The 15,444-nt window shown below is 42.0% G+C and overlaps 1 protein-coding gene across 3 annotated transcripts in view; it reads right to left on the bottom strand.

Moving 5' to 3' along the window:
* Window positions 1-279: 279 nt before the first annotated feature.
* LOC309504092 (uncharacterized protein) overlaps window positions 280-15,444 on the bottom strand; it is a 23,478-nt gene continuing 8,313 nt past the window's right edge. Inside the window, exons 2-3 of one of the 3 annotated variants that reach the window (XM_082177105.1) lie at window positions 14,467-14,557; window positions 280-1,678 (exon numbers count right to left, since the gene is read on the bottom strand). In XM_082177105.1, coding sequence (XP_082033231.1) covers window positions 633-1,667 — 1,035 coding nt within the window. In that variant the 5' untranslated portion in view covers window positions 1,668-1,678; window positions 14,467-14,557 and the 3' untranslated portion in view covers window positions 280-632. Of the gene's footprint in view, window positions 1,681-14,466; window positions 14,572-15,444 lie in introns of those variants that run through there. The other 2 variants (XM_082177106.1, XM_082177107.1) reach the window with 2 other exon arrangements.

Genomic DNA, 15,444 nt, shown 5'->3' with positions numbered 1-15,444 from the left:
CTTGCAACGCCAAGGTCATGGGTTCGATTCCCAGGGAAAGTAAGAACTGATAAGAATGTAAATGTGTAACTTGAAATGCAATGTAAGTCGCTTTGGATAAAAGCGTCTGCCAAATGCATAAATTTGAATGTAAAATGAATGAAGAACTCACTATTGGTATATAGCCTGTTAATGTGTTAACGATACTATTAATAATCAACTATGAATTAACTGATGTGCTACCATGGAAGGGTGTGTGACACAAAGTAATGGATAAAAAACGTATGATGATCGAAAAGATTAATAGAAAATGATTAATAGAATTATTTAATGCAGATTATTAACAGTAGATTATTAATTATGCTGGATACAGGTGAAGCCATGTTTTACACAGAAAGCAAATAAAAAACAAGCTTTTTATGACTTATGCATCAAACACTATTAGAATTTGATTGCACATCTATAAGGACAACTAGTATACTATATAACGTAGCCTTTTTTGATATACAACATGCAACAGATATGTCTGAAGTTATTTTTAAAGCATTTTTTTTATTGTTATAATTAGTAACTTTGTATTTTATACTTTGTATGTGCTGTAATTGAAGCAATGCTTGCAGTATTTATATAAATAATTGCTTAAGAAGTCAGAGTTAAGGCATTTTCTTGAAGCGCTTCCGGGACTTCAGCGGAGGGTCCGGCTTATTGGTAATCTTTAAATCCCGGCAGAACAACACCGGTTCTGATCCGAGACCCAGCTGGTACTGCCACACATACAGACACTCGTGTGGCTTCAGCTCAAATGTTATTTTCTCTTCCATCACAGTCTCTTCATTCCAGTTTTCCTTCTCAGTTTTCACACTTACACCTCCATATTCTGACGAAAAGGAGAACTGACGCTGTGCAATTAACCCTTCAAGTCCTCCAGCTGAGATCGAACCTGACGTTTCTATCTTCCAGTTGTTTGTGATCTGGGACAGCTTCTCCTTATTGTATCCAACCTTTTTAGTAACTTTCTTTAGAAATGACACTGGTGTGGGACTGTCATTACCTACAGTTTTAATGTTCACCCACTTGCTGAATGCTGGGCCGTTGGTTATGGACAGCCCGCCTGGCAGGAAGTTCAGAACATTGCGGTGAACGGAATAGACAGCAAGACATCTGTCATTCTCGAAATCCTTACCTTTGTAGTACTGAACTCCCCACTTCGAGGCTGGCTTGAGGAAGTAGTAGTGTTTTGGCTCTCCCCAGTAATAGAGACCATTTCTGCAATTGGGATGCAAGGGAAATTCTATAGAATCGGAGTCTTTACTCAGGTCTAATGTTCTTCTGTAAGTGCCCTTCTCCTGGAAGATGACGTAAAAGCAACTAAAGGCTGACAGGTAATGGTCTCCACCCCGACAGTTGGGATGAAGGGTGAAGACTGAGGAATCAGTGTCTTCTGTCAGGTCAGTGACTCTGCGGTAGGAATCACCCGTAATGACGTAAAACTGGCCATTTTTGTGAGCAAAGTAATGGTCTCCGTTTCGGCAGGCGGGGTGCAGAGCATGAATACTGAGGTCTGACCCTGCTCTGAAATCACTTGACCTCATATAGCAGCCGAGATCAGAGCGGATGATGTAGCAGTAAGAGCTTGTTCCACAGAAATCAACTCCTTTTATTTTGTGCTTGGGAATAATACCTGCCATTTTGCCTTAACCTGAAACACAGGATAAAAAAAAAAAAATTCAATTTTTTTTTAAGATCTAATGGTTTGCTGTTAATCATGTATTTTTATAGATGGTTTTGAGCAATTTTTTCCCACAGTCTTTAAATTAGTTAAGGTCACATGTGAAGATGAGAGATTTTTCTCTCACAGTTTTAACAGAGCCCTCCTGTGTATATATAGCACTAAGTCAAAGTCAATTTTATTGGCATTTTTGGCATTTGTTAAAAATGAAATACAGTTTCTTCAGGGAACAACCGTAACACACATTCACAAGAACTAAGAAAAGACAACAGTAAATGTAGACAGAGAAAGGTGGACAATTAAATAATACAAACAAATTATATATATATATATATATATATATATATATATATATATATATATATATATATATATATATATGTGTGTGTGTGTGTGTGGCCACCAGGGGTCTACACACCCTCTAAACTACTAATTAAATATATCCAAAACCAATGATTATACCATTAAATAGTCAGCTCAAAAGGCTTACCTGGTTTCACGCAACCTACCCTAATTAAAGGATGCAGATGGAAGCTGGTGTATCAAAACTATACATTTCACAATAGTTCAATAATATAAACAATTAAAAAGACAACCATGTAATACCTCATGAAACTTCCCTTAATCAAAACAGTAAATGTTTAAGAGCATGTACCGAGTTTCCCCCCCGAGACGTGTCAGAATTTAATCACACCACATGTCACTCTTAATAAATAAAGTTTTCATTTTTGCAAATCATACATTATTACGATAGATAGATAGATAGATAGATAGATAGATAGATAGATAGACAATTTATTATAAAAGCATACATCTAGCTTACACATTTACCCAAATTATCATACGCCTGTTTAACCGAAGTTAATTTGGGTGGGTTTCTCCATTTCAATGTAACTTCTCTCTTTTAAAGGACAAGTTCGGTATTTTACACTTAAAGCCCTGTTTACAGATCGTATCTGATGAAATAGAACGGTTAAGATTAAAATTTGGACACATGCTCCTGTCCCGAGAATTTTAGGGTTTATTTCGCTTTTGTGAACCTATTTTGCCAAACGCGTCACACCCGTGATTCTTCCGTTGAGAGCTTGAATAATAGACACTCCAGGGGCGAAATAAACCTAAAATTCTCGGGACAGGAGCATGTGTCCAAATTTTAATCTTAACCGTTATATTTCATCAGATACGATCTGTAAACAGGGCTTTAAGTGTAAAATACCGAACTTGTCCTTTAAGGCCCTGACGAGAGCATTGCTCTCCTTGGCTGTGAACCGCTCCTGGCGTGCGTCTGGCAAATCCGCCGTTACAATAGCAATCCGCCATGGAACAAGCGCGCCTGCTCTTAAAGGGAATGTGAGATGACGCTCTGATTGGTTTATTTCACGTTACGCCCAAACCACCTATGAATAATGAAGCTACTTCAGACCAACCCATTTTAGATTTGCGTCGGGCGCAAGAGGCATTAATCCCGCCGGGAAAATAGCAACAGCGCCCAAGACCCGCCCACAAAGTTACTTGCGCTTTGTGCTTGACACTTGATCGTTAAAATAGGGCCCATAGAATCAATATACCAAGCCTTTGCGGTAGACATGTGCCGGTATTCGGTAATGCGTTAAATCGCGGTAATGAATAAGCACGATATTGTTATCGCAGGCACTTCAAAATACCGTGAAAAATAATAGATCCGAATTTAGATTTTTAGAACGCGCATTAGCTTATTTTCCATCAACCGCTCAAAAAACACTGCGTATATGCTGCGCGAAACACGTGCGCACTCTGATGTAAACAATCCCCGCATGGAGAAGAAGCATGGCGGAAGGAGGAACGCTGCCGACGATTTATCTCCCTTGTAAAAGCAGGGCTGCCAACTCTCACGCATTCACGGCTTTCAGACAGGACGCGGAATGCGCGCGCACCATGCGAGGACGTTTTGTACTGCGTCGACCAAAGCGCAAGCGCAGCGATGCGCACCATTGGCGTACTCGCGCGCACACCGCGGTCAAAGTTAAAAAAATGTATTTGCAAAATAGCAAATCGTGTTGTATCTGAAGGGCAACGTTTAACCCAGCGCCGCGCATTCCGCATCCTGTCTGAAAGGCGCTTTACGCAATTGACACTTTTCACACGCTCTCGCGCCACACATCCATTTTCTCACGCAGAGAAAAATCGCGGAGCAAAGAGGACACTGACACCGACAGACTAGACAGAGCAGGCTACTTTTGATATGAAAAAAATTATCAGCTCTCAGGTTTTGTCCATTTTATTACGAAATTCAGACAATAAATACAGTTTTAGCGCTTGTAAATGTGACGTGACAGATCCCTGGCGCCTCAGTTCAACTTTTTATTTAAAGATACGGTACAACTTACCTAAAGGTATATACATATATTGTTATTATAATGAAAACCGCATTATATTTAATTTCTCTCTGTATGTTTACAGCATTATGTGAGATATATTTTTTCTTGAGAAAAATTTACATGCAGGCTCTCTACTGTAGCCTACCTAATATTTATCCAAATGAGTCAATATTGAATCAAGATTGAAATCAAATCCAATAATTGAATTGAAATCATGAAAATTGTGTTAAGCAATAATACAAACAGTAGCCTACCAGTCATTGTACCATGTAAACATTGTAAAATGTTGTCACTAAACTTAATAAAATTCTTTTTAGTTACCAAATGTTTTGACAATCACAAATACACATTGTGATGCAAGTTGTTTTTTTTAGATATCCCCAATCTATCCGTTTCTCTTGTGCAATTAAAATATCGTGATAATACCGTATACCGTGATAAAAGCTCTGCTGAAATGCTAGCTTGGCTTGTCGCTCAGTGACTACGTCACACTACAGGTATATAGCTGGCTGAGCAGCGAAGCACTCAGAGGTGGGTCCTAATGTCCTACAGCTTACATATATATATACTCAGACTAGTGGTTCAGAAGTCTACCTGCGGGAAGAAAAAGCACTATACTATATTGCAGCAGTCTGTTTTTAATAGTTGTAATTTGCTGTTCCCTTTCAAGGTACGTATGGAATCAGTCCAATGGCGTGACGGAACGTCATGTGACGTCATCGACCAGGAAACAATAAAGCACACAGCGTCATCTTCTGCTTCTGTATGTGAATCTAAAAGTAACAGAGATTGTTTAGGCTTTACAGCAGCTCTAGAATAAAGTTATTGTCCAGCTAAAGTTAGTTTTGATGGATTCACTTCCTTTGCAAAGATCATTAGTTATTAACTTAGGGGCCGCTAACACGACACCGCTCAAACAGAAAACCCTTAACGCGCTCCGGCCGCTCATTCGCACAACACTGTTTGGTGCTCGAGAACACACTCCCTGAAATAGGTTCCAAGGTGCAAGCGTTGAAAAAAATGTGAAAAACTTTATCATCTCCACACAAACAATAAAAAACACAAACCTATGAAAACGCTGATGGCGTGCACATGCGCACCACGTGTTCAGTCCATAGGTATGCGCGTTTGTATATATACACACTACTGTGCAAAATTCTTAGGCATGTTAGTATTTTCACCCCAAAAAATGGTTTTAAGCCAGTTATTTATATATTTTTCTGTAGTATGTTAGTAGGAAATATAAGTTTACATTTCCAAACATTCAATTTTGCCTTAAATTGTAATAATCCAGCGAGATTTTTGAGTGCACAAGAATCTGACAACAGTCGGTATGCTCCGCACGGAGATCTGATCTTACCATCATCGAGTCCGTCTGTGATCACATGAAGAAACAGAAAAAAATTAGACAGACTAAATTCAGAGGAACTGTGGCAATGTCTCCAAGATGCTTGAAGAAACCTTCCTGTAAAGCTACAGTACTATGAAAAGTTTTAGGCACTTGAATGCTGTAAAGTGATGATGCTTTCAAAAATAATGTAATCATAAATAGATTTTATTTATCAATAAACTTCTATTATCAACTAAATCAACTAAAACTACTAAATCAAATCAATATTTGACAGGCTGTTCTGTTTATCTTGATGATGTGGTCATTTATAGTGACACCTGGTACTCACATCTCCGGCGCATTCGTTCATTGTTTGAGTGTTTGGTGGAAGCACACCTTACCATCAATTTGGCTAAATGTAGCTTTGCCATGGCCACAGTGACATATCTTGGCCGTGTGGTAGGTCAGGGCCGTGTGGCTCCAGTCCAGGCCAAAGTCGTGGCAATAGCAGAATATCCACAACCCACCACAAAAAAGGAACTTCAGAGGTTCATGGGTTTAGTGGGTTATTATAGAGGTTTTTGCGAAAACTTCTCCACGGTGGTGTTTCCCCTTACCGAACTGCTCAAGACCAAGATGAAATTTGATTGGTCGACTTGTTGTCAACAAGCCTTTGATAATGTGAAAATGTTGTTGTGTTCTGCTCCCGTCCTAGCAGCTCCTTGTTTTGATCGAGCTTTTATGCTTCAAGTGGATGCCAGTCAGGTGGGAGCAGGTGCCGTTTTGCTCCAGCGGGATGACCAGGGTTTGGTGAGGCCAGTCAGTTTTTTCTCTAAAAAGTTTAACAGTTACCAAAGTAACTATTCTGTCATTGAGAAGGAGGCGTTGTCACTTATTTGGGCCTTACAACATTTTGAGGTCTATGTAGCAGCAGGAGAGCCAATTGTGGTTTATACTGACCACAATCCGCTAACTTTTTTGCGGTCACTCAGATGTCCCAACCAGAGATTGACTCGGTGGTCATTGTTTCTCCAGGCTTATAACCTGGATATTAGATACATAAAGGGGTCAGAGAATATTATTGCAGATGCGCTTTCTCGTGCTCCTCTGCATTGATGGGGATTAGTATGAGTTCCAAAGTTGATGATGTCTCTTGTACTGTCATATATCTGTTTCTTCTGTATGTATTTTTCTTAATCTGCTTTTCAGGTATCAGGGTTACTGAGGATAAGTGAGGAAGTTTCCAGGTGAAGTGGCTGAGACGGAGGTCATGTATCTTCTTTGTGTCATATTGATGTAATTTAGGTTATTTGGATACATTGAGTAGTTTTGTTAGGTGTTACTGCTGGGCCGGTGGTCCTTGGGAACACCGACTTTAAGGGGGGGGGGGGGGGGGGGGGGGGGGTGACGGTCATGCATGGTTAGGTGTTTAACTGTGTGGTGTTGGGCAGTTTACCGTCTCCTTTTGTCTCTGAAGGTATCAGTGCCCGCAATCCAGATTGGCAGCACCTGCGCTAGAGCCAGATTGGGAACACCTGCACTAGACGCTGTGGGAAGGATAAATACTCTGGCTCTTTGGATTTCGCGCTCTCTCTGGTTCGGTTCCACTCCTGCTAGCAGCAGCATCACACCCTTTTTTTGTTATATTTTGTTTTGTTATCGCTTCTCAACACCAAAACGTCACTCTAGTCACTCATCCACATTTACACCACTGATGTTACTGACTAACACACTCTATATTGTTAACTGTTAGTTTATTGTTTAAGTTGTTATAATAAATATGTTTATCTTTGGCAATTTTCCGTGTCCTCTTCGCATTTGTCATGGCCTTTGAGCCGGGCCATGTCGAGTCGAGCCCAATTTGTCATAACCCGAGCCAGAGTATTTATCCTTCCCACAGCGTCTAGTGCAGGTGTTCCCAATCTGGCTCTAGCGCAGGTGCTGCCAATCTGGATTACGGGCACTGATACCTTCAGAGACAAAAGGAGACTGTAAACTGCCCAACACCACACAGTTAAACACCTAACCATGCATGACCGTCACACCTCCCCCCTTAAAGTCGGTGTTCCAAAGGACCACCGGCCCAGCAGTAACACCTAACAAAACTACTCAATGTATCCAAATAACCTAAATTACATCAATATGACACAAAGAAGATACATGACCTCCGTCTCAGCCACTTCACCTGGAAACTTCCTCACTTATCCTCAGTAACCCTGATACCTGAAAAGCAGATTAAGAAAAATACATACAGAAGAAACAGATATATGACAGTACAAGAGACATCATCAACTTTGGAACTCATACTAATCCCCATCAATGCAGAGGAGCACGAGAAAGCGCATCTGCAATAATATTCTCTGACCCCTTTATGTATCTAATATCCAGGTTATAAGCCTGGAGAAACAATGACCACCGAGTCAATCTCTGGTTGGGACATCTGAGTGACCGCAAAAAAGTTAGCGGATTGTGGTCAGTATAAACCACAATTGGCTCTCCTGCTGCTACATAGACCTCAAAATGTTGTAAGGCCCAAATAAGTGACAACGCCTCCTTCTCAATGACAGAATAGTTACTTTGGTAACTGTTAAACTTTTTAGAGAAAAAACTGACTGGCCTCACCAAACCCTGGTCATCCCGCTGGAGCAAAACGGCACCTGCTCCCACCTGACTGGCATCCACTTGAAGCATAAAAGCTCGATCAAAACAAGGAGCTGCTAGGACGGGAGCAGAACACAACAACATTTTCACATTATCAAAGGCTTGTTGACAACAAGTCGACCAATCAAATTTCATCTTGGTCTTGAGCAGTTCGGTAAGGGGAAACACCACCGTGGAGAAGTTTTCGCAAAAACCTCTATAATAACCCACTAAACCCAGGAACCTCTGAAGTTCCTTTTTTGTGGTGGGTTGTGGATATTCTGCTATTGCCACGACTTTGGCCTGGACTGGAGCCACACGGCCCTGACCTACCACACGGCCAAGATATGTCACTGTGGCCATGGCAAAGCTACATTTAGCCAAATTGATGGTAAGGTGTGCTTCCACCAAACGCTCAAACAATGAACGAATGCGCCGGAGATGTGAGTACCAGGTGTCACTATAAATGACCACATCATCAAGATAAACAGAACAGCCTGTCAAACCAGACACTACATGATTCATCAACCGCTGAAATGTTGCGGGGGCATTCTTTAACCCAAATGGCATCACCTTGTACGAATACAAACCCGAAGGTGTAGTAAACGCAGAAACTTCCTGTGCACGCTTGGACAAAGGCACCTGCCAATAACCTTTAAGCAAATCAAATTTGCTAACGAATTTGGCAGATCCCACCTGATCTATGCAATCATCCATACGTGGAATCGGAAAAGAGTCTGATTTTGTGACAGCATTTACTTTCCTAAAATCAGAACAAAATCTCGGTGTACCATCATGTTTTGGCACCAAAATACAAGGGGAGGCCCAACTAGATGCAGAAGGAACAGCAATATCATTTTGGAGCATGTAATTCACCTCAGCATCCAAATAACTCCGTTTAGCTGGTGCCACACGATAAAAATGCTGTTTAATCGGCTGAGCATCTCCAACATCTATGTCATATTCAATCAAAGTGGTACGTGAAGGGATGTCACCAAACAAACATGAAAACTTGTGTACCAACTCAGCCAATTCACTACGTTTAGACTCGGGCAGATGAGCTAACAACTTATCCAAATTACAAAGAGACTCTGAATTTTTTAGTCTCCCACAGAGCAGACTTTCGTCTGGCTCTGGCACCCCATCTGACTCCTGCGTCAAAACCTCTGAAGTCACCAAAAGCGCTGGGCACACAACATTCTTCACATCTTGACCTGAATCAATCTCAACTACGCGCTTGTAGTAAGGTTTAAGGAGATTAACATGATACAGTTGTCGAGTTTTCTTACGTCCTGGCGTCTCCACAACATAGTTCAATTCTGAACTCTTCTCACTCACAGTATATGGACCAATATATTTAGCTTGAAATGGTGAGCCCACAATAGGCATCAGTGCAAGAATCTGGTCACCTGGACTGAACTCCTGTCTCTCGGTGCATCTGTCATAAAACTTTTTCATTTTACTTTGCGATACACCCAATTTCTCTTGTGCCATACACCCAGCTTTAAACAAGCGGTGTCTGAACCCATTCACAAAGTCAATCAGATTCTTCGGTGGTTCAGTATCAATACAGCCACTTTTCAGGACAGCTAAAGGGCCCCTCACTGTATGCCCAAAAACCAGCTCATTCGGGCTAAAGCCTGTACTTTCCTGTACAGCCTCTCGCGCAGCCAACATTAGCCACGGGAGCCCATCTTCCCAGTCTCTGTCTAACTCCATACAGTATGCCCGCAATAGAGACTTAAGCGTCTGATGGAACCTCTCCAAAGCACCCTGGCTAGGGTTAGGGTTAGGGTTAGGGTTAGCATGATATGCTGAAGAGTTATTTTGTTTAATACGCAACAGCTTCAACACTTGACCAAACATGTGAGATGTAAAATTTGAACCCTGGTCGCTCTGGATCACCTTAGGAATGCCAAAAATGGAAATGAACTGTGTTAAGGCCCTAACCACTGACTTAGTCGTAATGGACCTCAACGGGTACGCAGCTGGATACCTGGTGCTCTGACACATAACGGTAAGTAAATATTTACAACCAGATTTAGCACAAGGCAATGGACCAACACAGTCAACAATAAGGTGTGTAAAAGGTTCACTCACCACTGGAATAGGCTGCAACGGCGCAGGTTTAATACTCTGATTTGGCTTACCTGTAAGTTGGCATACATGACAGGTCTTAATATACGCAGACACATCCTTTTTCAGTCTAGGCCAAAAGAAATGTTTTAGGATATTAAGATATGTTTTACGGACCCCAAAGTGCCCACACTCGTCATGTGCCACCTTCAAAACAAGGGGACGAAACTTCGCTGGTACAACTACCTGGAAAACATCACCTTTCACACCATCCTCACTCACTGGAACCCATTTTCTAAACAACAATTCCTTATGCAAAAAGTAGCCAGATGCCACATTACCAATTTCCAAGGCAGGCAAAACACATCGGAATATTTCCTTCAAAGACACGTCATTGCGCTGCTCCTGAACAACCTCACCATGAGACAGTGACAAGGGCAGCTCAGCCAGAGACGGAACCTCCAAAGGCCCATTAACATTGTTAGATTCAGATAACCCATCGAGCTGTAATTTGTGCATAGCGCGTGTAACCACACAGGCTGGAGAAACTTCCGGCAATGCACCAGAACTCTTATTCGACACAAACTCAGATGGACATAATGTGACTATTGGAGAGGGCGGAGCACCAACCCAAACTCTACTACCAGCCAAACCGTTCCCCAAAATTAGGTGTATACCTTCAATAGGCAATGCCGATAATACACCCACGTCAACCTCACCCTGAACCAGCTCACAGTCAAGAACCATCCTGTGCAAAGTATCCCTCAAGATCTTTAATGGGATTTTCACATCACTGCCTACCAGTGATACAGACCCATCTCGAATAAAAGGAGCATAAGCTGCCAAAACATCCACTTCACAAATGGGTGCTGAACATACCTCATAAACACAGTCAGTTTCAACAGTTGCAGCAAATGCTACAGGTCTAATATTAGTTTTCATTCCCTTTGTCTTAGCCTTTAATACAGCACAATCCACCTTCCAATGACCCTGTTCATGACAATAGTTACAAACATCATTATCATCAAATATACGACCTGTTTTACCATCAGGTTTCATATGACCGATTTTCCTTGAACGCACCATATCAGAAGGCGCATCAAAACCACTACGTCGTGCACCAAAATCAGAAGCTCCATGACGCTCAGGCGCAATATATGTGCACAGGCGTGTAGTCCTCCTTTACAAGTTGACCTCAACAAATTACAATGTGTTGTTTTTTTTGGGAGTGCAGCATGCTCAATCAGCTCTCGAAAGAGCTGAATGTGAGCATTGTGAGCGATTTCCGCTGCGCTCCCTCCGGGCACTCTTTGAGGCACCGGAACTGCAATTATCCAGTTCTGAGGAGCTGGATGTTGTTAGTATCGAAACAGGAAATACAGAAAACTCATTACTTCAGTCTCCTGCATGCAAGGAGCTTGTGGAGGTTATCATTTCGTCACTGACGTGTCGAAGTCAGGGAAACAGGGAAAAGACCGGTTTCATACCATGTGTTTAGCCCACAGACTGCAACATATTCTAACATCCATGGGCTAAAACAGCGCGGTTATGAGGCAACGCCCAGGGCGGACGAGACGCTTGCGAGCCATCTCTCCCCTGAGTCTGCATAGTCCTTTAAAGCACTGGTACTACTCACCAAAGCCACTCAGATCTACTTCAGCTTTGGTGGGTAAAGCTTATTCGGCGGCGGGTCAGGCCGCGGCACACCTGCACACAATGTCCATTCTGCAGGCATACCATTTCCCGTGCTGGCCTCTTCTGTGACGCAGTTAAGGACCGTCATTGTCTCGAAGAGGGCTTATGGTGTGTTCACACCAAAAGAAAAGCGAAAATTTGCATCGCGTTACTCACTCTAGTTTACTCGCGGGATGTTTCTTGTTTCTTGCCAATAAAAACATTGCGCGATTAGGAGTGTCACGCACATCATCAACAACAACAACATTTCTTTCTGCCATTTTTTCCGTCATCAACCATGTTGGAGATAATTACTCTTGCTTCACTGTACCTGTTGTGGAACTCCGAAGCGCTTCTCTGTAAATTTCACTCGCTCTCAAACACACCTCTCAATCTTCTCCAGGAACTGGGCCGGGATGACAGCCGTTTCCAGCACTACTGGAGGATGACGGGTCCCAGTGCACAGACTTATCAAAAAGCTGTTAACTGATAGGCTTGCGCGACACCGAGTCATGCAAATTTTACGCTCGAGTTGAAATTTTTCAACTTGTGCGGAAGACGCGATTAAGGTGTATATCGAGCGTTCACAGCAACCGCATCGCCTGGCGCGAATTCGCGTCTATTCGCGTCATTGCATTGACTTTGTATGTAATCTACTCGCGCAAATAATTAAATTCGCATTTGGTGTGAACACAGCATTAGTCTAAAAATAAGCCCTGACGCCACCAGAGCCAGGCTTCTGAGGGTACACCCCTCCGAGGGAAGACGGTTTCCTCTTCATTATACGGTGCCCGTCTCCCCTCGGTGCCCTCGGGGGGCTGTTCTGCCAACCCCCGGGCCGCAGAGGGTCCCAGCAAGCGTTTACCGAGGGGGGTTTTAGAACTGCCAAGCCTGTGCTTGCTGTTCGAAGTACACCAGAGACCAGTTTCGAGTAGATTTTCTGGCAGAGTGGAAACGTCTACCAAATATCTACCAACAAGAATACCAAAATCTTGTTGGGTCCTGCACACGATCGAAAAAGGCTATACTATTCAGTTCAGGTCTCGCCCACCAGGGTTCAGAGGGATCCTGCCCACAGTGGTGGGCCCCGAGCAGGCTCTGGTAATGGAACAAGAAGTAAAAGCTCCTCTGCAAAAGGAGGCTGTAGAATGGGTTCCTTCTCCCAGCAGGGAGTCCGGTTATTACAGCCGGTACTTTGTTGTCCCAAAGAAGGGCCCTTTTTTAGATCTACGCTTGTTAAATCGCTCTGTAGGGAAGCTCAAAATGTTCACCCTTTCGGGGCGAAGCATACCAATATCATGTTCTTCCTTTCAGCCTAGCTTTATCCCCCTGCACTTTCCCGAAGTGTGTGGATGCAGCTCTGGCTCCGCCTCCACTCCAGGGCATCCGCATACTATATCGATTGGTTGATTCTAGCTCAGGGGTCAAAGGACTTAGTGAAAATTAATGTAACCCTTGTAAGCAGCCAAGTCTTTTACTTAAAACAGCTGAGGGCTGCTGGACGGTGCTTGTTAATGAACGCGCACGCTCGGGTTGTTATTCACTGCAATGTCCACACACAAGTTAATATGCTTACATTGTAGATTTATTTTACCGTGACTGGTCTTCATTTCTAGTAAGCAAGAGTCCAATAAACAGTCAATAAATCCACAGTTCCAAGTCCTTCACCAGTACAGATTTCCTACTGCACAGCGTGGCATAGCATAACTTAGTATAGTGTAGCGTAGCGGTCAAAAAACTGTGTGCACCTTCCCTCCAGCAACACCTGTCACCTGAAGGAAGGTTCCTACCTATATTCAGTAACCAATTACCCAAAGAGAGACCCCTACTGGACACACACTTACATAACAAGGTTTAAATAAAGACAAAATGGCTCTTACAAAATAGCAATGCATTTCTGTATTTAAATTTACATTTTCCATACCATATGCAATGTTTGGAGTAAAATGATCATTCACATTCGATAACATAATTTACATTTGCTATTCCCTACACTTCTTTTAACATATAATTTAAACATATATTTTAACGTTTTATAAGTTGCAAAATTTAAATGAAAATGTAAGCTATTACAGAAATTATTAGATATGCTTAACATGTTCAAGCAAAAATTTTAGCAAAATGAAAATATAAATGTTATTTTTCCTCATTTCCATTTACACTCACAGTTAAGACACTTGCGATTGCGTTTTCATTAAATGTCCCGGAATGAATGTAGCAGAATTCAAATGCAATCTGAAACACATACAACCATACTGACAAAGCCAGCGATAATCTCGGACAGCTTGTGTAAGATTATTTCTATGAGCAAAGGAACATGCTGTAAAGCACTGGTTACTAGAAACATTTTTTGACAGACATAGAGAGAGATTGATAACGGCAGTCAGAAGAAAGAGAGAAGTAATATTCACTGTCACTCCCACAGCCGCTGTATTAGAAACACACTCAAGCCAGTGGTGTTCACTAGTTTTTTGTATAGTGTTATAAATATGTCATACATTACAGGATTTACGATGCTGATGGTATGAAATGGTAACAAAATGGCATGGCATTTTTCTGAGTACATTAGATGGCTTTTTTTTTTTTTTAAATGAAATATTCTTAAATCATGTGCAATGACCTATACCCAACACAAACACAGGTCTTCAAATTATCTCTAAATGCATTTATTAGATACTCACCTAAACGTGTGTGTCCAGCAGTGGCTCTGATGAGCAGCTTCTCTGAGTCTGACACAGCACTTTCCCTGGGTGTGTATCGCAGTGCTCAGGGCTGTGCAAGATTAAAGGGATAGTCCACACAAAAATGAAAATTAGCCCATGATTGATTTACTCTCCCTCAAGTCATCCTAGGTGTATATGAAATCAGAGTAATATTAAAAAATGTCCTGGCTCTTCCAAGTTCCATAAAAGTACATCTAAGAGTGCATCTAGTGAACTAATATCATACATTGCATAAGCACATGCCGCATCCTGGCAACATTCCCTTCAATAATGATCGATACTGGATCTTCTCCATCAGCACAACGGACGACCAGTATTATAATGATGTGCTGAGTGTTTGGTTCATTGTTGTGCATGAAATAAACTGCATCTTTATCTCTCATGCTGGTTACCAACCACTACTGCCCCCCTCTGTTACACTGTGCAATTACAACTAATCATCACATCCCCCTTTCTTTAAGGCAAATATTTCAACAATAAACCAAACAAACTACCGGTGTCAGCTGTCTTACCCAATTTCTTACTTTAACATTGTATTTCTGTTAATCACTATTATTTTTTATTTATTTAATTAACTTTTTATTGTCCCTTTAGTCACAGGTTCAGTCTCTCAGGCTTTCTAACCCTTCTGGTAGATCTTCTCAGCACAGGTTCACCTGGAGCGTGACAGGTGGAGAAGTGGATCAGACTCGTTCTGGGACAGTCTCTTGTATCTTAAGAAGACTGCGACGATTACGTCTGAAGATTTGTCCTTCCTCCGTCCTCACGGTGAAAGATTCTGGAGCTTCTTCCTGAAGAACAGTAGCTTTTGTCTTCCAACCATCTGGGTTTTCGATCCTGACTGTCATTGGTCAACAGAAGTGCTGTCCTGTCATAGAATGACTTCTGCTTCATCTTTTGTTGTTGTAGTTTTTGTTCTAGCCTTGAATCTTTGTT

The sequence above is a fragment of the Leuciscus leuciscus genome, assembly GCF_965113295.1.
Source record: "Leuciscus leuciscus genome assembly, chromosome: 8".
Lineage (NCBI taxonomy): Eukaryota > Metazoa > Chordata > Actinopteri > Cypriniformes > Leuciscidae > Leuciscus > Leuciscus leuciscus.
Note: the sequence above shows the minus strand (reverse complement) of the source record. Positions and strands in the feature narration are given on the sequence as shown.